At 31.8% G+C, this 25,401-nt stretch overlaps 1 protein-coding gene and 1 long non-coding RNA gene across 2 annotated transcripts; one reads left to right on the forward strand and one right to left on the reverse strand.

Annotated features, from left to right (window-relative positions):
- Window positions 1-25,298, reverse strand: LOC140442860 (uncharacterized). Its single transcript, XR_011951162.1, has 3 exons — window positions 25,108-25,298; window positions 21,716-21,884; window positions 1-116 (listed from the first exon to the last, which is right to left on the reverse strand). It is a non-coding gene; the product is annotated as an uncharacterized lncRNA (long non-coding RNA).
- LOC140442858 (uncharacterized) lies at window positions 10,421-11,650 on the forward strand. The gene is made up of 2 exons (XM_072533823.1): window positions 10,421-10,882; window positions 11,052-11,650. The coding sequence occupies exons 1-2, from the start codon at window positions 10,477-10,479 to the stop codon at window positions 11,390-11,392; spliced, it is 747 nt and encodes a 248-aa protein (XP_072389924.1). The 5' UTR covers window positions 10,421-10,476; the 3' UTR covers window positions 11,393-11,650.
- Window positions 25,299-25,401: the final 103 nt, after the last annotated feature.

Raw genomic sequence — 25,401 nt, forward strand, 5'->3', positions numbered from 1 at the left:
TTTTATTTTGACTTTTAATTTGGTACCAGCTTCTTTTACCTTTTCCCGTATAAGAATAGACTTTATTTTGGATTTTCTGCAGTTTTTTTGGAAACGTGCGTATTATCCAAGGTGAACTAAAAACAAAACAAAATTATTCAGTGCCCGTATTTATATTATTTTCATTTAACAAACAAATACACACAATATTTCAGTGTTTCATAATTAAAATGCCAGATACCGTTACAGTCGGTACATTCTGCTATGCATTTTACATTGAACTTGTTTTATAAATCAAATATTATATCATGTGATGTAACATACAAAAAGCAGGTAGCTAATATATAACTAGAAGACACAAAAAACTCGAATCGAGGTCAAACACACTTCAGAAACCATTTTTTAAATTCATATTATATTAATTTATTCATACTCTAACTATCTATCTAATAGGTTAATAATTTAAAATGGGAATATTAGTAATCGTCTTTAATTTTGTGGTGAAAGAATTTCTCCGGAGTCGTCAGAAACATTGAAAGTATGCTAATTTGAAGATTATTATTCAAAATGCGGCCTCAGACTTCACTTTGTTTCAAATAAATACGCACTAAGGATTCTTCACATTAGTAGAATGTACGTAAAATTGGTAATGAGGTTGTTTGAAGAGTGACCTTTTACTTTTTACATTCTTACTTTTATTGTACAAGCGAATAGGAAAGAAAAGAAGAATGGATCACGTCTTACTAAATACAACAAATTTGAAACCTCTCATGTAATAATAAACCAGTTGTTGTATCACAAACTTTTCTGTTTTTCCAAATGCTATCAAATTTAAAAAGATGCATCCATATCCACTGATGGTGTATCAGCATTTAATAAGCAGTTGTTACCATCGATCAGTAGCATTTTGTCTGGAAAACTGTAAGCAAATTCTGCAACCGGTAATTTACATGTGTGACCAACACAGAGGTATTAAGACGAATGGGTGAAGAGGTGGAATTGTTAATAACTGTTAAAAGGAGGAAAGCGTCATACCTGGGCCATGTGTTCCGTAAGAATAAGTACAATCTGCTACAGCTTATCGTGGAAGGCAAGATTGAAGGTAGAATAGGTTTGGGCAGAAAGAAGAAATCCTGGCTGAGAAACATGAGAGAATGGTTTCAAATACCAGAAGCTGCGAACATAATACATGCGGCACAAAACAGAGAAACCTATCGTTTGATGGTCGCCAACCTTCGATAGAAGACGGCACATAAAGAAGGTAATTTATATAAGTGACTATATCTCCAAAGCTGTGATAATTACTGATTAATTTTATTATTCTTCTTTTGGTGTATATCCTCTGTGGATGTTGGAAATCACGTTGGTCCATACAACTTTGTTGAGAGCTGCCCTAAATAGATGTATGATAGTCATTCCTGCCCACTGTCTGATGTTCTTCAACTACAATGTCCTTCTGCGTCCTTGAGATCTTTCCAGATCTTTATTAATACGTTGGATCACGGTGTTGTTTTTAACATGATGGATATAGGAAATTGTGAGCATGTGGCGGTAACACCACATTTCGAAATCTTCTAATCGTTTTCGTTTTCAGGAAAAACAAAATTATCTTTAGAATTGGCCAAAAAATTCTGCGGTGAAATAATTGGTGCCGATTCTATGCAAGTGTATAAAGGTCTTGATATTATTACTGCTAAAGCTACAAAAGAAGAACAGTCTGTGGCACCACATCATCTGATAGATATTCGACGTTTGGATGTTGCTATGATGATAGTCGAAGAGACGTTTGGATGTTGCTTCCGTCAAGGTCCAGGCTTCGACTCCATATAAAAGGGTAGAAAATACATAGCATTTCAACCACCTTATTTTATTACATACCATAAAACAAATGACAAATGAAGCAAAACAGTAAATTTTTTTGAGAACAGTTTGCAAGGGAACAAAAAAGCTGATCTTCGGCCAAAGAGTTTTTCAAGCAATTAATGTCTATCGGTAATGGTCATATTCCTGTTAAGAAATCAAATGATTTGATTTTATTTCCATCGAGTTTTTTACATCTTCTCTTAACGAAGGACAAGCTTATTAATAAACATTATTATGTTCCTAAACATAATTGCTCACCACAAAAACCGCAATACATGGTTATTTCATACACAAGTTTGGTTGTTTGTATACACTGCGTTATTACTCCAGTCATCAGAGACGAAAATGCCACTGGACCTTTACAAACAAGCTGAATTTTGTTAAAAATGTAAATTTTGGAACCCAAAAAATGTAAAACCGCTTCTTCCCCCAGACTTTCCTCTAAAATTCCTCATCGTTGGGAGTAAAAACAACAAAAAAATCGATTTACCAAGAATCTGTACTCTGTAGAAAAAATGTTTCAATTAAAAAATGTAGCTGATCGTTTTGAATAAAAATATTTAAAAGTAGTTTTTGTGTAGAATGAATCGTTCTCTCAGAAATAACACTTAAAGCGACCGGTGACCGGCGAATTTAAAATATCAGTTACGCGCGCGAAATCAATTTTTAATAAAATTTGTATCGACTCGATGGTAAAAATTCGATATCTTTTAATCAGAGAGTCCTATAGACAAAAATCCAAATGCGTTTTAAAGGTGAAGAGTACAGGTTTTGTATGCAGTTTTGTATTTTGGGGACGTATTATAAGGACTGAGATAGAACTACAAAGAATAAACGATTCCAGACAATTCTAAAAAAAAGACCAGCGTAGACTTGGAATAACGCTGTAGGAGAAATACTGCAAAGTCAATCATAGCATAAATGTGTAAAATAGAATAAAGCATTAATGATAATAATAAATTACACAACCAAAAATATTACTAATATGTAATTATAAACCAATAAATAATTCAACATTTGTGAAAATCAATAAAAGCAAGCTATAACTGTCAAAACATACACCTTTATATGATTTATCTGTCTTCTTTAAGTTTCATTTTCTATCGAAGGTTGAAAATCGTCATGGGTATGCGGACCCTGTTGACTGCCGCTGTAAATAGTTCTAGCTCACTACTGCATTCAAACCAATCCCTCAAGTTCTTAAGCCTCGATATTATTCGTCTTCCCACATTTCGCTTTCCTCGAATTTTGCCTTGCATAATATGCTGCAATAATGAGTATCTTTGCCCTCTCATAACATGGCCTAAGTACTGAAGTTTTCTTCTTTAGGTAATATTATTTCAGCTTTATTTCCTATATAATTGTAATTTAATGAATTGTATTATAAACGGCCCAACACCGAAAGATAAAAATGAGTCTACTGATTAAGTAAAGTAAAGTACAGTCCTCTCTCTCTATAACGATATGCAAGAGACCGGGAATTTTGATCGTTATAAGGAGAGATCGTTATACAGAAAGAGACAAAATTCGGTACTGTAATATTAATAATACTGTACTAAATTTTTTTTTTAACCTATTCTCTATCCTTCCATTGTTAGATGTAGGTCTCCCCCAGTTCTCTACATCTTTCCCTATCTTGAGCTGTTCTCTGCCATGTGGGACCTCCTTGTTTTCTGATATCATCTTTCCACCTCATCTGTGGTCTGCCTCTTGATCTCTTTGCATTGTATGGACGCCACTTTCCGATGGCATTGTTCCATCGCCCGTCTTGGAGACGTTCATTGTGTCCAGCCCATTTCCATTTCAGTTTTGCTGCTTGTTCTATCGCGTCTACTGTCTTTGTTCTGGTTCTGATCCACTGGTTACGTTTTCTATCTTTAAGTGATATACCCCACTGTACTAAATATCCTATTTTAATTTAAAAAAATTATCAAAACAAATATAAATGAATTAAAATTGTATTCCACATAGATTTATTAACGAATAATATAAGCAATACAGTATAAAAAATGACTGTACAATTAAAACATGTGTACTGTACAATAAAAGAAATATTATGCTACGGTAAAATATATTTAGCCTACATTACCAAAAAATCTGTCACCTTTTTCTGTCTTCTTTTCCCTTTCCACAGAACTGACCTGACCTTTTCCTGAAGACGCATCGAATCTTCCACAGCACTCATATCGTCTTCCTGGTGGATGAAGAATCGATGCAGTACTTTTGCTTCCACTTCCTAGTCACTATTTTCTTCTTCTTCTACACGAACTGCTTGCAGGATGTCCTTGTCAGAAAGTCCAGAGGTTGTAGCTATATTTTCATCAACTTCTTTAAAATCTGTTAGCTCTTCCGGTCCGTAGGTGATAGTAAGTTCAAACTGTCTGGCCCAAACATCTAATGGCAGGTCATCTTCATCATCAGTCAATTCTTGATCTTCCAGCCATCCTGCGTGTTTGAATAAATGTTTTATTGTATTGCTCGTCACCTCGTCCCAGGATTTACTAATCGTTAGGATGGCGTCAAGAATGTTTAGTTTAAGATCGCCATTATTCTCAACCAATTCCATTAAAAGTCTTCTCCTGTAGTGGCTTTTCAAACTCTTGATGACACTTTGGTTCATGGGCTGAAGGACACTCGTTGTGTTTGCTGGCAGAAAACAGAGTTCGATGTTTTAAAGGTCGCGCAATACAGGATAAGCAGGACAATTGTCTACAAGCAAAAGAATTTTTTTCCCTTTAAGCTCGATATCCCACTTTCTTATCGTTTCTTTAAAAATTTCCGAGGTCATCCACGCACTCTTGTTTGCTTATAGGTCACCGGTAGGTTTTTTATATTTTTAAAGCAACGCGGGTTTTTCGACTTCCCTATTACTAACAATTTTCGCTTCGCTGAATCTGTTATGTTAGCCGCCACTAAAACTATAATGCGTTCCTTAGAGAGCTTTCCAAAAACGCACTTTCAATTTAAATTTTAAAGTTCTGTTTGGTGTCATTTTAAAAAACAATCCAGTCTCATCCGCATTAAAAATGTCGTCTGACGCATATCGTGCCTTCAGTCCAGGCCACACCTTTTTTAGCCAATCATCCGTTATGTTTTTGTTAACATCGCGAGCCTCTCTGCTGATTTGTCAGTAGTTGATCTTGTGCCGCAGCTTCCACTTGCTCAGCCAACCCACAGATGCCTTGAAATTCTCAATTCAAAGTTCTAAGATAATTATAGGTATAGGTAATCGTTATAGAGAGCGACTACTGTATTTCCTATATAACTTCTGCGTTTGACATTCTTTGAGTCCATGTTGTTCGTAGGATTTTTCTGTAACACCAAAATTTAAAGGCGGGCAATTTATTTAGATGAATTTGTTTTAATATCCATGCTTCCAAGCAATAAAGAAAAGCAGTAAATACGTAACACCGAAGCATTCTTAGGCTTAGTTCTAACCTTATATCCCGACAACAAAGAAACTTTTTAAGTTTAACGAATAATGCACGTGTTATTTCAATACATGAATTATGAATGTTCTTTTGGAAAACACTTTTTGAAAAAGCACGAACACTCAAAATAAACTTTTATTTACGCTAGCAAAGATTTTAGTTACAACTAAAAATATATTATTCAAACTTCAAATACAAATATATCCATACACTCCAACAATTAGTTGAAAAAAAAAATGGCAAAAAATAGACCAGTTCACATGGCATTCATAGATTTAAAAAAGGCATATGACACGGTCCCCAGAAAACAACTATGGAACACGATGAAGGAAATCGGAATAACTCAGAGGTTAATAGAAGCCGTAAAAAACCTTTACAACAACAACAAGGTAAGAGTTAAAACCGGCAATAAATACTCCAACGAATTTAAGACCACAAAAGGCTTATTGCAGGGATGCTCTACATCTCCGACGCTGTTCAAGATATTCCTCGAACAAATATTAAAACCATGGAAAAGGAAATGTGAAGGGATGGGAATACCAATCCGGGACAACTTCTTGTACACATTAAGCTTTGCAGATGACCAAGTGATAACGGCTCAAGATGAAGAAGATCTGTGCTATATGCTCCGAAAATTAGAAAAGGAATACACAAAAAATGGACTGGAAATAACTCTAGAAAAGACCGAATATGTAACAACAGAACAAGAACCAGTAAGAAACTTGGAAATGGACTATAATAGGGAAACTAACGGCACTGACAAATTCAAATATTTATGATTCACACTCTCAAAAAATGGAACCACCGAGCAAGAGATAACCAGCAGTTTTTCACAGACAAGAACATGTATTAAACACATGAACGGGGTACTGTGGAATAGACAGATTACCACAAATAAAAAGAAGAGAATTTATAACACCTTGGTACGCAGTATAATGACCTATGGAGCATAGAATTGGGTAATAAATAAACGAAACAGGTCCAAAATTACAGCAACTGAAATGGAGTTCATGAGAAGAAACTGCAGAGTGACAAAAATGGATGGCATCAGAAATGAGGAGATAAAACGAAGAATGGCAGTAGAACAAGGCATACTCAGCTACATCGAAGAAAAACGTTTACTATGGACACGTGAGAAGAACAGATCATACAAGGTGGATAGCAAAGATTTTGGATTGGAGCCCAATAGGAAGGAGGAAAAGAGGTAGACCCCGAAGATCATGGAGGGATGAAGTGGACGAGGCCATGGAAAGACGAGACCTTAGAGATGGAGAATGGCAGAACAGAAAGGACTGGAGACGTTGGCTGAAAGAAGGAAGGCGGAGACAGCTGTAAAAATCCTTATATAGATAGATAGAAATACAAATAACAGATTATTATCACATTATTGTCAAACTGTCAGACTGAAAAAAGGTGGTTTTACAATGCTTTATTTTTAATCACTACACTGAATTTGCTGTTTTAGTAAGTCGCAATTGGTGTCGCAAGGCTCAGGAATATTCGGTGCTGATAAGCGGTAACTTCTTATTGAATTTGCGTGGTCGAATATACTGGATTCTAGCGGTCATTGTACTAATGACCTGCATCTAACGACCTAATAAACTCGTGTCTTAATTTCTTTGGTTTGGTCTATTTTTGATATTATGCACATTCTCAATTGCAGTATCCTTAATAATTAATTGGATGTTTGCATCTGCTGATTTAGTCATCATTATTTATCCTTATTCCGTATTTATACGTTTGTAAATCATTATTGTTATCCGTCATTATTACTGTATCTTCTGCAAAACGCAAGTTATTCAAAACTTCTTTATTGATAGCTATACCTTCTATTGAATCTGCTATTTCAAAACTTACATACTTGTGTAAGCTGAGCGATTCTTTTTTCAAAACAGTACAGCTTACGATCCTGTTTAGACATGACGTTGAAAGCAGATGTCCAGAAAGGACTTACTATTACCTCTCACGAATATAAGTGCCTTACCGTCATTTAGCCCGGTAAGCCCCACGGCGTTGATTTATTCTGATAGATATTTCCCTCTCCCATTTTGCACACAAGGAATAGATGATAGTCAGTTTGGGTTCAGAAACGGTCTAGGAACCAGACAAGCGTTATTTGCTTTTAATGTGTTAGCTCAAAGATGCATGGATATGAATGTTAATGTGCATGTTTGTTACGTTGATTTTGAAAAAGCATTTGACAAAGTAAGACATGAAAAATTAGTCCAAATTCTACAGACAAAAAACATAGACCATAGGAACTTACGAATAATAGCAAACCTCTACTGGAATCAAAGAGCACAAATCGTAATAGATAACGAACCCAGTCCAGAAATTGAAATCAGGAGAGGAGTTAGGCAGGGATGTATTATGTCCCCATTACTATTTAATGTATATAGTGAGGCCATTTTTGAAGAAGGATTACTATCTCAAAGTGAAGGAATAATAATTAATGGAAGATCTATTAACAACATGAAATATGCAGATGACACCGTAATTATGGCAAGCTCTGCTGAACAACTCCAATTACTGATAAACAAAACAAATAGTTTCTGTGCTAAATATGGACTAAAAATGAATATAAAAAAGACCAAATACATGATAATAACAAAGAAAACAAATATACCCACAAACATACATTTGGGAAATATACCGATAGAAAGGGTTGATAAATACAACTACTTAGGAACCTGGATTTCAAACAATAATGATCAAATAACCGAAATAAGGGCAAGGATAGAAATAGCAAAAAAATTCGTTTGTAAAAATGAAAACAATTATCTGCAAAAAAGATCTTAGATTAGAACTGAGAGTAAGAGCACTGAGATGCTACGTGTTTTCAAGACTGCAATATGGGCTTGGAAGCTGGACATTAAAGCAAGAACACATAAATGTGATGTCCTATGAATGTGGTGTTACAGGAGGATGCTTTGAATAGCATGGACACAGAAGAAAACTAACCTCGGAAGTATTGCGAGAAATGGGCAAAGAATGTGAAATAATAAACACAATAAAAATTAGAAAGTTACAATATCTGGGAGACGTAATGAGGAAACAGCGATATCAACTGCTAAGGCTGATAATACAGGGAAAGATAAGAGGAGGAAGGAGTATAGGAAGAAGGAGAGTGTCATGGTTGAAGAATTTAATGGACTGGTATAAATGCAGTTCTATAGAACTCTTCAGAGCAGCAGTAGATAGAGTAAAGATCGGATATCCAACCTTCGATCCGGAGACGGCACTTAAAGAAGAAGATCTTGCACACAATTTTGAATAAAATAATTGAACAAAAACTGCAAAAACTTGGTACCAAAAATTACTTTTCTTTGAGTAGGTATGTCTGAAAGCCATGTTTGAGTTTTAGATGGCAATTGTTTATTACACTTTTGATGAATATATCTATTGCTGACTCTTTTAGACCGGTTATATATTTTTATAGATGGATCTAGCTGCTTCAAATGCAAATCTAGTATTCACCAATAATCAGAACGCACTCCATGCAAACCAAACCCCTTTATACCCCTTTATGACCTTCATACCCCCTTATAGTTTTAATTTAATTTAAACCTGATGAACCTAGTAATAACATCCATGACTCCATAAAAACCATATCTCAAGATACTCCAAATTCTTCATCCTCTTGTTCCACAATTTTTTTTTATCTTTGACTTATATAAAATACTTTTGTATTCACTTCTTAAAAATAAACCATCTATCTATCTACAACAACGTCATTATTTGCAGATTTTGCAGATAACCACGAAAATGCTCTGACATCGATAACATCAATAACCTCAAATAATGTACACAAAATTACAAACTAAAAAGACATAGCATATCGTCTCCCGAAATTAACGAAGACAATCCAAAAACTGACTCACCCATTTTTAATATTCCTAGACAATTTAAACCAAAAAATGCCAAAAACTTCTTTCAAAAACCTCCTGTAATGATGTCACTCACTCTTTATAACTCTGAAACACTTTATACTCTCATAACCCTGAAATAATTTCAAAATTATTAATTCAACGAACCTGCTGTATTAATTGAGATCCTAAATTTTATTTACTGCTATACACAAAATTCTAGATTAAAAAAGAATATTAATAGGTTAAAAAAAAGAGACTGCAGCCCTTTTTCAGCTGGTTAAACTGACAGATAATAAAATTAACCCAAGTTAATGAACTATTCCTATAATCCTTAATCAAAAAAGAATCTTCGCCAACGTATAGAAACTGTTCTCTTCCATTAATGAGGAAGCATATTCTAATATTAATAATTGTAAGACTACAAGAAAAGAAGAAAATATGCCATCTCAGATTACATCAAAACAAACTTTACTACTAACATCGATCATACACTATTTAAAAGATTTATGTTTATATACATTTATTTAATGTTAAAACTACGAATCCTGGAGTACATTACTTTACTAATAACCCTGCGTGGTTGATGTGGATTGTATTTTTCTAAATAAAAAAGATATAAAAAAACTAGAACAAATATTGACGGAGTCTTAAACAATTACTAAGAAATGATGTCAACAATATTATGCACCAAATTTTAAAGAATATCAAAAGAATATATTTTTAGTACGTATTTAATAGCGGCCCGTAAAAAAATTATTCAAATTTTGAAAAATGTTTCGAAATATCAAGAAGCTTGGCCACCCCTGTATAAAACACTTTTATTTTACAGAACAAATTCTTTTGGTTTCGGTAAAACTGTTTTATAGTAACACCAAATAAATCACTTCACAGCTGACTACACACATTCAGTAAATAATATGTAACAAAATGAAATAATCAAATATAAAATATCAAGACCACTTGCAATTTCTTACGACTATTACAAGCACAAATAAACGAATGAAATTCGTTTTCAGCACTTTTTGTCGACCAGATTCACTGTCTTTAGAATAATTACCGAGAAGAAATTTTCATTCTCGAGGATGAAGAACAGGTGAGCATTTAAAATTAACACATTCTCAAACCAAGATAACTTTTGTAGGTCAGCAATGAACCAATCAAAAGAGTAGGGTATGCAGTGAATATGTTTCGTCGGCCGGAGAGAATTCTTACGAGGTCAAAGAAGGAAAAGAAAGGTCAATGAGTGTCAAGATATGGTATAAAATAAGAAACAAAGATCGGGATGATCATCAGTTCGCTTCCGTCCATCACAAGTGCAGTGGACATCAGTGAAAATGAGAAAATTAGTGTTAGTGTTGTTTTTTGTGATATGTGCTAATGCACAGGACAATTTTGAAAATACCGGTGTTAGATTAGCACTGAAAATATACGATGACTGTACAAAAGCCGATGGATTATCACCGTGTTTAAAAAGAAAAGCTATCACTTTTCTAGACAGGCTGAGCCGTATGGATAAATTCGCTCTAACTGACGGAGTTACAGTACAAAAGGCATCTGATGCTGTCGTTGATGGACCAGCCCTTACAGAGGAGCAGCTAGACAACACACTACCAAGGTCTTCTGATGCCAAGGATGCAGCTTTAACAAACATGCTTTTTGAAAAAGTTGGCAACTTTATCGGGTCGAGATCAATTGAAGTAACACTTCCCAAAATTCAAGCATCGGACTTTATTGAAGAAGGTACTGAACTTATTAATAACTTATTAAATTTAATCTTTCTTATTCTATTCTTCTTTATCTTCACTACTTTTATGTCCGATACTTTATCAAACGCTAAATATTGTAGCACACTCTCACTGTTTGTTTTTATAATAATTTTCTTATATTATTATATTTTTTATTGTTAAAGGTCGCAAAAAGGGAGGTGGCAAAGGAGGCATGAAGGGAATGATGGGAGGTATGATGATGGGAATTGCAGCCAAGATGGCTGCTCTGGTACCCTTAGCAATTGCTGGTCTCTTCCTGTTGGCCGGAAAAGCTCTCATCACAGCCAAAATCGCTCTTCTTCTCTCTGGTATCATCGCCATTAAGAAACTCTTCGCCCAGAAACAAGGAGGTGGTGGTGGCGGATGGCAATCCAGCGGCGGTCATGGCGGCGGCGGCGGCAGTTGGCAATCAAGCGGCGGCGGCTGGGACAAAAGGTCTTATGATGCATCAAATCTCGCGTACAATGCGTATAGCCCGCAATAATTTTAAAAACTAAGTCATTAGTTAATAATTTTGTTCGACTTTGTACAAATATGTTTGACCGATTTTTTGGTCAGTTAATGTCATTTTCTTCTTACTGAGAGTTTGGACAACTGACATGAGTAGAGACGTTAGAGTCTTTGTTATCCCTAAAGTATTTATTATTTGTATTTATTTTATTTATTTGGACTCATGACCATACCTCGACGATACTTTTACCAAACAGTATGTATTTTTATAAAATAAATAAAATTTGTTAAATTTGTGTTTTATTTTCAACATTTTCTAGTTTGGTTTTATATCCAATAGTTTTTTTTTATTCAAGTTTAATAACCCTGTACAAAAACCTGCAATAATATTCATAAACAAAATTTATAAAAACAGTTCTATATATTTTTTTATGCTTACATATTTTGTTTTATTAATTTTTATTAAATCACTTAAAAATTCAGCAATCAATTGCAAGAGTAAGAAAAAAGAATTATATATATATATATATATATATATATATATATATATATATATATATATATATATATATAGGTAAAATATAATAGCATATTTGGCAGCAAGGAAAACAAAAAAAATAGGTATATAAATGGAAGGCAAAACTGTAAAACGTATTTCTGACTATTTAGACGTGATCAGTACTACGATAGTAGTACTGATAACGAACAGTAAAAGAAATCTGTGTGAGAAAATTACAGGGCTGGTCAAAGTTAAAAAAGCAGGCTTGCTAAAAAAAAGTTATAAAAACATCAAATGACGTTTGTTAAACATCATTGTATGGTAGTTTATAACTACGTGGATCAAATAACGTAAAACTGTAGAGGTGAAGTCGTATAAAACATTTTGAATTTACAATTAAAAACAATAAGGACCATTCATCGGGATAAAAGATATTCTATCTCCTAAGTTGAACCAACAGTTGTAGATTTTTATATATAAATATATATATGTATACAGAGTGATGCAAAAGTCTGGAAGCACCTAACTACCTCTTAAATGGATGGTCCAAGTTATACAAAAACAGGGATACTCTCATTTTGCATAATGAAGATTTGAAATATTATTTTTGTAACGTTGCCAGATCTACAATTTTTCTGGTATCTGTTACTTTTGTTTTTTAAATACAACACCTTGTATATTGTACCTTAATTGAAATTCCCGCTTCAATACCAGTGCAACTGAATACATAATTTTCGATTTTATGTAATCATATAAATCTTAAAAAGATAAAAGCCTAGAAACGTTTAATGGTATCAATAATTTTTGGATTCAAACTATGTACAACTAAAACATAATAATTAAAAGTAAATTACATTTCTTAATTAATATCTACCTAATCAGGTAATCAATGTCCTTTGTTGTTAATTTGACAGTATACTAAACGCTAGTAGAATGTGCCTATTAAATTTTTCCATGTTTCTCTAGAAATTAAAATGGATTCATCGATAATTCTTTGCCTTAGCTTTGCAGCACTTTAAATTAATTAAATTAAATTAAATTCTTTATTTTCTTTCTGACAAACATAGTTTGTATAGAATTAGTCATAAATATACATTGCTAAAAACTAAACACTAAACTAGACTAAACAAGACATGAAATGAATTTAAAAGTTAAATAAAATACAGCTAATATCTAAGATCTAAAAAATTCTTCGACTGTATAAAACACTTTTTCACATAAAAATTGCCTAAGATTCCTCTTAAATACATTTATTGAACTAGTGGACTTTACAACTGTAGGTAAATGATTAAACACCTGTAGCCCGTATACTCTGGGCGATTTAAATTTAATGTTACCTTTTGAAAATGGTATATAAAGTTTATTACAATATCTAGTATTGAAATTATGCATATCACCACTCGTTTTAAACTGATGTAAGTTATTAAAAATAAAAACACATAATTCAAAAATGTATAGACACGCCAATGTTAAAATTTTATATTTTTAAAATATTCTCTACAACTAGTTAGTCGGGAGACACCAGCGACACAACGCAATATTTTCTTTTGTATGACGAAAATACCATTTGCATAACCAGACATACCCCAAAAACATATCCCGTATCTTAGCCTGGACTCTACGAGTGCATAATAAATCATAATTAGCTGATTTTCCGTCAGAACATATTTTAAATTTCTAATTAGATAGTTAATGGAACTCAACTTCGAAACAACCGCTCCACAATGCAACTTCCAATCCAAACTTTCGTCAATCGTTATTCCCAAAAATTTGCCTGACGACACCGTAGCTATTTGCATGTTGTTAAAAATAAGCTGAAGATTTTCCAAGTATTTTTGTTTATTGTGAAAATGTATAACTTGCGTTTTTTCGCCATTAAGATGCAACGAGTTATCGCAAAACCAAGAATATAAAGATGAAAAAAAAATCATTACATTGATGTTGTAGGATTACGTTGGATTTGTTAGATAGAATAATTGACGTATCATCCGCATATATAGTGAAATTTACCGCTCTGTCCACTTGTACGATGTCGTTAATGTAGACTACAAAGAGAATCGGTCTTATTATAGATCCATGTTTGTAGTAACAAGACTAGATCTACAACTGGTCACACAATCCTCGATCCTCGTCTGCAGGCTCACATATTGTTGTCTATTGTTTAGAAATGACATAATCCACTGTAAAGAGTTTCCTGTAATACCTATCTGTTTTAGTTTTTTAAATAATATTTCATGGTTGACACAGTCAAATGCCCTACTAAGATCACAAAATATTCCAATAGGACATTCGCCTGCATCAAACTGGTTAAATGAGCATAAAATGCATGGACTGCCGTATTAGTAGATTTATTTTCTTGAAATCCATGTTGATTGATAGTTATGATATTATTGTTTTTTAGATAACCATTTAATCTCTTTAAATATCCATACTCAAATACCTTTGAAAATATACTGGGAATTGTTCTTCTTCTTCTTCTTCTGGTTCCTATCCGTTTCGGATGTTGGAAATCATATTGGCAATCATGACCTTGCTCGCTCGGGAATTGTTATAGGCCTATAATTGCTGACCAGTTTTGGATCTCCTTTTTTAAAAATGGGAACTACTTTACCTGTCTTTAAGTAATTAGGAAAATCCCCATTGCAAAAAGACAAATTGGTGAGATAAGTTAAAGGATTGATTATAAAAGGTAAAACTTTTTTCACCAAAAATGCAAGTATCTCGTCAAAACCACTAGAGGATTTGTTTTTAAGTTTACTTTGCAAGAGTTCGATCAGTTCCTGCCCAGTAAATGGGTACAATTGAAAGAAATTTTCATGATCTATAATAATTGACTGACTGTCTTTGTCTACTGTATTACCTGGAATTTTCGACACGATATCGATGGGTGCATTTTTAAAAAATGTGTTAAAAGTGCATGCTACCTCTTGGGGATCTGTTATTATATTATTGTCATCATACATTCAAAAAGTATTAGCATTGTTATTAGCACTTTTTGAAAAATCATTCACAATTTTCCACGTGATTTTATTGTGATTATCAGACGAAGTAATGATTTTCTGGTAATAATCTTTTCTTGTTTTGGTCAAAAGTTTTCTATGTTTTTTCCTTTGTTGTTGATAGAAATTTCTAAGAATTGGTACTGCCCTTGATAAAGCGTGTAAATTTCTTAATTCAAAACTAGACTTTCGAACTTCACTATTAATCCATTTATTTTTTTTTACTTGATGGTTTGATTTTATAAAATCTACTTTTCAAGTATCTCCAATAAAAGTAATCTTTGAGATTCGAATTTAGGTGAACTAGGAAGCCATTCAGTACTATTTAATTTACCAATTCGTCGCCAGGAAAACCTTTGCGTATTAGAGAACCTCTGCTTATCAGAAAACATTAACACCAAAATGAGCTAAAGCTCCCTTTTGATGATACGTTATCTCATTTAAATTGGTTCTAAACTTGCTTTACCTTCTAAAGTTGTCTACCTTTATTTTACTATGAACTCACATTAACCTGTTCTTGATGTTTGAAATGTTCTAAACGTTTGCCAATACTTTAATGAGGTAGCTGTAATTTCCTTCGTGAGTGTGTTAGTTATTGCTCTGGAAACCCCAACGCCTTGACAATGGCTACCAATTCAGTTCTAAATATTGAGCAATCTGATTTTAATTTGTACTGAAAATAATCTTGAATATTGTTTATGTAAATGACACAGCCAAACCTAGCAGGCGATTTTGAGCCATCGGCATAAATTTTACAAGAATGGTTACAGCTTGTTCTGTACTACTAAATCTTCGTGAACAATTGAAATAGATAAAGAAATTACTACAGCAAATTTATATTCATATAGTTTGTCATAACTGAAGCCAAAGAGTGGAATCTCTTCTCCACTAAATGAGCATTGTGATAAATTGGGAAAAACAACAGCTAGAGTTGGAGAGTTTTTATTTGCCCACCATTTAATTTTCAACAGAGAGACAAGATATTTTTTGTAATAAGCTGTTTTGATTATGAAACTGGCTGACCAACTGGGTAAACCCAAGCTGACCGTCTGGGTAAAGGTTGTTACTTTCCATCCACCATTCTAATCGATTTTTCATGATTCGTTCAAATGTTTTCAATATACATGACATAAGAGGTAATATTGTTAAAAGCATGACGGAGAAATTGAAGTGCTATTGTAGACAAGTTATATATCATAAGATAATTGGTACTATCAATCCCAGGGGAGGAGTTCTTAGAACACTTGATATTAGCAGTTAGTTCATTGATACCAATAGGAGATGACAAAAATGTGATTTAAATTTATCTTCAGTGGGATATATTGGAGAAAAAACATAGCAACGAGTCTTCTAGCATCTGTAGTGATCCTTTTTCAAGTTAACATCAACCTATTCTAACTTGGCTTATAGTAGTATTCCCGATACCTACCTCTGGCAGTTTTAAAATAAATTAACTTTATACATAAAGCCCTTCGAGTTTTTAACGAAATAGATGTAGAACTAAAATCAAAAGCTACTAAAAAAATCAAATTAAAGAGCTTATAAATGTTTGAACGTTTATGGGCAACGTTTTGACGTGACAACGTCTTAAATTAGGTTGTGGCTCGGAGTCACTCATGAAAAAGTTTAACGCCTGCTCACGTCTGTTACGATAAGTCACCGAACGAGAGAGAGGCCCGCCGGACCGGCGAATGCCTTGCGTCTCTCTCCCACTCAAACATGATTGGTCCGCTGGTGCGATGCTATTTCTCCTATCATCGTCCTTATCTCAACAAAATCACTCAAATAGAAATTAGTTAAGTTTAAGTTTATATGTACAATGTTCTAGTAAACAAAATATATTTCTATAGTTAAAATTTGTGCAATTCTTATTTTCATTCAATTCCTTGTTCCTATTGTGCAATTTAATAATATTCATATCAATAAATATTCTACCGAGAAAAAGACGTTGTCACGTAAAATCTTCGCCCGTAAAACCGACTTTACAGCCAACCGATTTTTTAAAATTTATTACATTAATAAGGCAGTGCCTATTTTCTTTGATAACATATTTTTAATTGTTCAATATTTAACTAACAATATGAAAGTTGTAAATTAACACAACATAGTCCATAAAAAATTAGTTTTTTGTGGACAAATGTATTAAGATAATTTATTTGAAAACTGCAAGAGATAGATATAGAAAATACTAATATAGATTGATAGTGAGAAACGTATTTTCTAAAATAACGAATCACATACAGGGTTTTATACCAATTTTGACAGCACCCTGTATAATTGACAGTCCAGAGACAACTTTAGACTGTAAACGATAAAGCTGTATGTGGTTAGTAAGTTCCTTCTCATGGCACTGTCTCCTTTCGAAGGTTTTGGCAATTGTAGTTTTGGAAACTGCTGCGCGAAAAATTTCTGCGAATGATCGGTCGAACCATCTCCTCAGGTCTTTCAGCCACGAGTTCTGGCGTCTTTCTACTGATCTTTTGCCCTGTACTTTTTCTTCCACTATAACTTGAAGTAATTCATATGCTTCGCCTCCCAGCACATGACCCAAGTATTGCATTTTCCTCTCTTTGATTATTCTTAGTAATTCTTTTTGTTTACACATGCGACGAAGTACCTCATCATTAGTAACTCTTTGACCCATGGAATTCTCAACATTCGTCTGTATATATACATCTCAAAGGCATCTATTCTTGTTTCTATTTCAGAGTCCATTGTCCAACTTTCACAGCCATACAGTAAGACAGAAAAAACGTAACATCTGATCATTCGGATTCTAAGCTGTAGACTAAGGTCTGATCTTTTAAAAAATATTTTCATGCTCATGAATGTTTTCCTTACTTTTGTTCGATCCTTGATAGGATTTCTTTTTTTGGATTAGACTGACTATTGATATTTGCTCCCAAATATTTTATGGAATTTACCTGTTCTATTATTTGACCCTTGGCATACACCTGTACGTTTATTGGTGTCTTTGAAAATACTAAAGTTTTAGTTTTGGAACCGTTTAGATGTAAACCGAACATTTCGCTGTGGTGAACTACCGCATTTATTATATTTTGTATAAAATAAATGTGGTAATAAGTAAATAAATATAATAAATAAATAAATATAATAAATAAGTTTCTATGGAATTTAAACTTTTGTTTAAATTACGTTAGAGGATAAGGAACGTTTTACACATGGTGGAAAAGTGTACTTTTCATATAAAAACTAACTCAAAAAGTGTTTACAATAGATATAGAAATGTATTAACAAAACTGTTGAGAATAACGTAAATATTTCCAAAAGTAAAAAATATACAGAGTGTCCTATTAAATAATACGAAGTTATAAGCAACTTTCGGTATAACAGGAAATAACAATGAGATGAAAATATTTTCATTACAGTTTACTTTATAAAACCCCTTTATTCCAATTTTCATGATTTACTTAGTTACCTTTACTTTTTAAGATATTTCCAATTGGTCGTTTATCTGTTCAAATAATTGTAATGAAAATTACATTTTTAATTAACTAATGTTTGACGTTTCGATTTCCACTCTGGAAATCATTTTCAAAAAAGATTATTTTAAAAATTCTGCAATCATCTACAATTTATACACAATACATATATTATGCAATACACAATACACAGTCATATAACCTATACTTCATCTAATTTACTTACCATTATTTGCTTCATAGCCCGTGAGGTCACATGATACCAATACAAAATATTGGGACGTTCTTTTTTAGAATCACTTTGCCGAGTACACTGGCATTACAGCCACTAGACATATTTTATTATATACGCGTAGAAATAATATTTAAAGATTTCTATTAATGTTAACTTCAAGAAATGCACAATAATATGTTTTATTTAATTTGTATAAATGCATTATAAAGCGTTTTTAAGAAGAAAATTTGTTCAGAACACACTGTAACTGTAATCTGATATCTTGGCATAAATTGGTAACACTTATTTGATAGTTGAGGTGTTGACACTTTTTGTACTTTATTGTTTTGAATTTTAAAGTGAATACCTCTTGTTCTATATTTTTACCTATTTAATAAAATCTGTTCTTTTTAGAACAAAATTAGTGTGTTTTATTTCAAAAATATCTCAAAAAAAGAATTTAAATAGTCGTTGTAAAGAGATGGTAGCTTCTTTGATTCATTATTTTGAACAAGAACGTGATAATAACGGCGCCATTCTACCCTGACTGCTGTTAGAGAAGTATGTAAATGTATGTTTTGTATATTATTGTAGATGTTCTTGTTTAGCGTGTAGCTGCAGCTTTAAATTTACATATTTCAACTGTGAGTTCTATTTCTCAGGCCGTAAAAACTAATCCTACACTTCTATCACAAGTATACAAGCGGCTCAAATTGTTTTTAACAAGATTATTTTTAACTCTTGTTTTGTTTCTATTTATTTACATTAAATATTAATTTGTTTTGTCGTATAATCTACTTTTGCAATAATTATGTGACCTATTTGATTTAATAATAATTCAGGATTTTTTTATACTCTGGCAACTATGTCAATTTCGATCTCTCTCAACGATAATGACGTGCAACGGTAGGTAAGTAAATTAGATGGACTGTATGTAAATGCAAACGTTACAAAAACATTTAATACAAAAAAAAACTGTCAGAATTTTATATTTCGTGGGTAAAAACACCACCCTCAAATTTTTTCAAAGATAAGCATGCTATTGCCTACAAGATCAAAACATAACCTATTAACAACTTTTTGGTTATACATTTTCGCAGAATCTTTAAAAATAATATTTTTTTTAAAACGATTTCCGGAGTGAAAGTCGAATGATATTTAAATATCTTCAACTATCCCTGTTCGGCATTTCTGGAGATTATGGATATTCCAACTATGAAAGTCTCTTACATTTGTTAATATGTTCTATATAAAAAATTTGAAATTAATTGGCCGTAAATGTTCCGTAAAAAATTATTCACATTGTAGAGAAAAAAAATTTATTTGATTCCCACGCTGTCGCCAAGTTCAGTGACACCTTTAAACTGAGCAGGTCGAAGCGGAATCTAGTTATAATAAATGTAAGGTTTTTAAAATGACACGTTTAATTTAAAACTTAAAATAATAAATGAGGAGCATAATTTATTTAACAATATACCTAATAATAAATATTATAATACAATATATATAATACCAAACTATATCATTATCAGAATTGCAGAATTGCAGCAAACCCAAAGTAAAATAATAATTGATATACCCAAGAATCTCACGAGTTTTATTGCAGCATTCATACCTCATTTAATAACAATATACACACAACCAAACTTATATGGATTTATCTTAGGTATATTTCTAATAGCTTCAATAGAATTAAAAAATAACAATAATATTGTAAAATAATAAATTGAATCAACAACAAAATAAACAGCATGATAATCTCAGATATTAATCAAGAAAACGTAAGTGTGGATGATATGTAGAATAAAATCAAAAATATCTGTAATTCAGTGGTAGATAATAAACTTAAACCAGTAAACAATATAAAGAAACAGCCATGGATGAGACAAGGAATATTAGAGCTAATGGAAGAACGAAGAAAACACAGAAACAAGAATGAGGAAAGGTACAAAGAAATAAACAGAATTATTAAGAAAAAGATTAAAGAAGCAAACGAATCATGGCTACAAGATCAATGCATAGTAATAGAATCCCTAGAACAGAAACATGACAATTTTAACCTACATAAAAAGATCAAAAACTTAACGAGAGGAAACGGTTCACGAAGTCATAACTTAATACTAGATCAGCACAACAATCTGCTCTACGAAAATGAGAGAATACTTAAGAAATAGAGGTAATACATGGAAGAGCAAGAGACAGAAGTCAGTGTTTCTGGATGTCCAGGGCCAGAAATAACGCTCAGTGAAGTAACATATGCAATAAAATGATTAAAATCCAACAAAGCACCTGGAGCTGATAACAGACAAGCTGAAATATTGAAACTATTTGAAAACAACCAACTCAAACTTCTAACGAGTCTACTAAACAAAATCTATGAAACTGCAAAATTTCCTACAGATTGGCTAGTTTCGACCTTCATCCCTCTCCTCAAAAAGGCAAATGCCACCAGATGCTCTGATTACAGAATTATAAGCTTAATTAGTCATACACTCAAAATCCTTCTTTCTGTTATTCACTCTCGCATATATAGAAAACTTGAAAACATTAGCAGTGTTCAGTTTGGGTTTAGAAACTGACTGAGAACGCGAGAGGCGCTATTTTCCATACAAGTATTTATACAAAGAGTTCGAGACGTAAATTGCGAATTCTACTCATGCTTTATAGACTTTGAAAAAGCATTTGAAAAGGTGCAAAATCAAAAATTATTTCAGATACTGAAAAAATCTAGTATTGGTGGTATTGGTGATTTACGCCTAATTAAAAATTTATATTTACAGCAAAGGGCAACTGTACGAGTAGGCAACGAAACCTCACAAGAATTCGCGATAAAACGGAGAGTACGTCAGGGCTGCATTTTATCACAGACATTGTTTAATACTTACTCGAAAATGCTGTTCAGGGAAGCTATTGATGGTTTAAGAGAAGGTAAAAAATCAATGGTGAAATCTTGAGAATAAATTAGAAAGATAGAAAAAATACGTTTTGAGAATTATTTAAAAATAAAGGAAGAAGGCCAACTAAAGTAGACAATTCCTACGGCCCAGAAATAACAAACATAGAAGTAATTAAAGTCATTAAGCGAATTAAATATTCTGATACTGATGAAGTGCCGTGTGAAATTTTTAAGCTATTAGAGGCACATTACATCACTTCTCTTATGAAACTATCCAAAAACATAATATAATGTGTAACTACTTACTTATCCAAAAACTGGCTACTATCAATATTCAGTCCACTTCCCAAAAAGGTCAATGCTCAGAAATGTGAAGAACACTTTTTCTGTCGACGGATCGAATGTAGAAAGCACATTCGATCCATTCCGATGTTTTGGATGTTTGGATATAATACAGTTGTCTTGGGCCATTTTTCTATTAATGAATTTAGGATACATGAGGCTAAGTAAAGTTTTATAAAATGTCAGCTTCATAAAAAACGCGAAATAGTCGTTAATATGAAGCTTGCTAGTATTGTTGGAATACTTGTTACATATTGCTGTAAAGGGGGTGCAAACAGTTGGTGGCTTTTTATGAGTCCAGGAACTGTTTGTTAGATTATCTGTATTTAGTGAACTTCTGCCAGAATTTTCACTACAAACTTTTCACTTAGATAATTCCGTCTGAAATTTAAGGGAGGTTCTAAAGCTTCAACATACAATGAAGCTCTTAGAGTAGACTTTAAAATTATAAATAATCTTGTAAATAATATAATATAAAGTCGTGGGAAAAAGGGTACCACAGCAAACAAAACTAAAATTTTTCTAAACTTTCCAGAATTTTGGACTCTAGTGTATAATCAGATATTTGTAATAATATTAAAAAATACGCATTTGCTTGCAAATTGTAACAAATAATAATTATTGGTCTTAAATCTTGATATTATTCACAAATTAAAAAGTCAAAAATAAGAAATGTTGCAAGATGCAAGTAATGATGAATCAAATTTAAAACAGCTTGAGGGACGTAACAAAAAAACAGATGCTGGAGTAAAATTAAATGTCAGACATGACAGTAATTTATTTGTTAATGGAACAAAGGAATGAATTTGTTAGACAATCGACAGAATAGTTTTAAGGGCAAAAACAGTTTTAATATAAAAAAAATCATACAAGTGGTCGATGTTTGATAATAACATAAGATATAAAATAATACAAACATGGTAATTCTACTAGCACCGTATGAAAGTTAGGGACTGTTTTTTTATATCCATCAAAAATCTAAGCCATTATTAAAGATTTTTAATTTGTGTCTATCAAATATACAGTATCTAGGTCCAAATCTCTGGAAGTAATAAAAGGTATTCCCTGTTTATAGAAATGGTAGAAAATGTTGTGTAAAAAATAGTCTCATATCTATTTTATCCAATTTACCAAAAAACCATACTTTATAATAAATAATTGTATATACTCATTCACTCGTAACCAAATTCATAATATCAGCATGGATTCATTGTTAATCGATTCATAGTAACAAACTTATTAGTTGTATGTATTATTTCATGGGATTCCATTTAAAAAAAATAATCACAATTGGTCCACTAAAAGCTAAGATAATTTTAAGACAGATTTTTGATACAGATGAAATTGCTGTCCCCACCACTGCCTCTCGTAGAATTTTCTGAGATAAATAAAGGTTATAAATTAACATTTTAACCAAGTGACACAAAAGAAAAAGGGAGAAATTTATATCTACTAAATACTCGTACTTATCACAGCAAAAGTATTTTTCTGAAGCTGTTGTCTTGTGGCATGTTTAAGTAATTTCTATTTAAATGGAAATAAGCCTCAATTAAAGGTTAAAGTACGTTTATTGACGTTTTAATTTTCACTTCGAAAATTGTTCTCAAAATACAAACATTAGTAAATTAAACAAAAAAACAAAATTTGTTTAATTTACTAATGTTTGTATTTTGAGAACGATTTCCGAAGTGGAAACTGAAACGTCAATAAACGTACTTTAACCTTTAATTGTGGTTATTCCCATTTAAATAGTAAATGCAAAAATATTTGTTTTAAAAATAAATAGCAAAACTTTGTACTATTCTTGTAAATGCCGATCATTTTTGTTCGATTGGCCACTAATTGGCCAATCTTAATGTTAATTGAAAATTTAATAAGTTATTATATTTGTTTATTAGCTTAAAAATTGTACAGTTGTTTAAAAAAATCCCTAGGTTCTTCTGTTTAACTGATTTCAATGATTTGACTTTTATTTAATAGCTTAAATACTATTTAAGACGTAAATATACTTTCATATATTTATACTATTTTTGTTGGCTCTGCAAAAATTTGAAAATTAATACCTTTTTTCAAAAATTTAAATTTAGATTAAAAGTTCTAGGTGGCTCTTAAATATATGAAAAAAACTATTAAAAAAACTTTATTTTATTCTTGGCCCTTTTATTACTTTTGCAATTAATTTTGTCTTATGGAAAATTTAATTGTAAAACTTTTTCGAGGCTACAATTTTTTTTTAAAATATATAGTTGCCGATATATAGCAACTAAAAAGAAAAAAATCGTTTATTAAATAAATAAATTGTTTAATAAAAAATTTAGCCCCCCTTTTAAAGTTTATGGATAGCTTAATTATGATTTCTAAGAATATTTCAGAGCTGTTAAAGGAAAAAATCAGATTTTATACGATTGACCCAAGTGAGGGTGTTTTAAAAATACCACCTGGACTATCTTATTAAAAGAAAATGACTTCTGAAATAAACAGTTTTCATAACTTTTAAATTAACTGATAAATCGAGCTGAATTTTAAGTTTTTGTTAAGTACTAGAAAATCCCCTTTGGAAGCAATCATAAAGGTGTACGAAAATTATAAACAGTGAACGTTTTTGCCTTATTTTGCTGTTTTGGATCAAAAAGTTAGTTTATTGATTTAAGAATTTACGTCATTTTGAATGCTTTCTATTTCTAAAAGGTTCAAATATATACATTTAAAAATTGATAGATATTTTTTTAACGGTACACTAAATTGTTAATAATTAAAAAACACGCCAAAATTTCTACAGAATTACAATATAGGTTTTCTTACTAGAGATATATATTAAAGAAAAAACTCAAATATCTGGCTTTTAATATATCCTGAACACGATTAAATTTCCTTGGAGTAAAATGTAAATAAACAGTATTAATTGATATCAGTGATTTATTGCCTAAATAAATAAAAAAAAGAATAGTAAAAAATGCAAAATTATAAATAAAATTTGAAATTTTTATCCAATTTGTCAAAGTAAGAATTTAGACGAGATAAATAAAAAAAAATGAATGTGCGTACATAATTGCCTTCTGTGGTTAATGCGCGGTCCTAATTATTAAGTATAATCTTTTTAATGAACTTTTACTTCATAACAAAAGCGTTTATATTGTGTACATTCCTACATATATAATTATAGTATTTTAAAACTTTTATTTTTGTTTAGTGTGTTTTTAATGCCGATTATTTTAACTGAAACAATGTCCATGCAACATTTATAAGTAAACTGTTTATTACTTTCTCTTAATTATAAATTTATCGAAGTAAAATAATTGATTTAGTTAATATTTGTTTTGTATATTTAAACTTTTACAGTGTTATATTTTACATACCTGAAAATAATAACTTAATAAAACATTGTCTTTGTGTTAGCGTTCTTTCTTATTACACTCTCATCGTCGACTAGTTTGTAGCAGTAACATATTGGCATACATCTTCTTCGACAAGCCCACCATCCTCAATTCTGGGTTTTTAATAAATAAAAAGCGTCCAATATTGTCAAACACCTGGTAGGTGGTAATTTCTTCATAGTTGTAGGCAGTTAAACTTGGTCGTAAGTATACAATAAATTTCGACGATAGGAGAGAATTTTTTTAGGAGGTCACACATAGAAAGGTCAGCGAGTG

This window comes from Diabrotica undecimpunctata, chromosome 6 (assembly GCF_040954645.1).
Source record: "Diabrotica undecimpunctata isolate CICGRU chromosome 6, icDiaUnde3, whole genome shotgun sequence".
NCBI lineage: Eukaryota > Metazoa > Arthropoda > Insecta > Coleoptera > Chrysomelidae > Diabrotica > Diabrotica undecimpunctata.

What these genes read in the sequence shown, in the direction of transcription:
- LOC140442858 (XM_072533823.1), top strand. Translation starts at nt 10,477, where the DNA reads ATGAGAAAATTAGTGTTAGTGTTGTTTTTTGTGATATGTGCTAATGCA. An exon ending in ATCGGACTTTATTGAAGAAG is followed by an intron (nt 10,883 to 11,051) that starts GTACTGAACTTA and finishes TTATTGTTAAAG; the next exon opens with GTCGCAAAAAGGGAGGTGGC.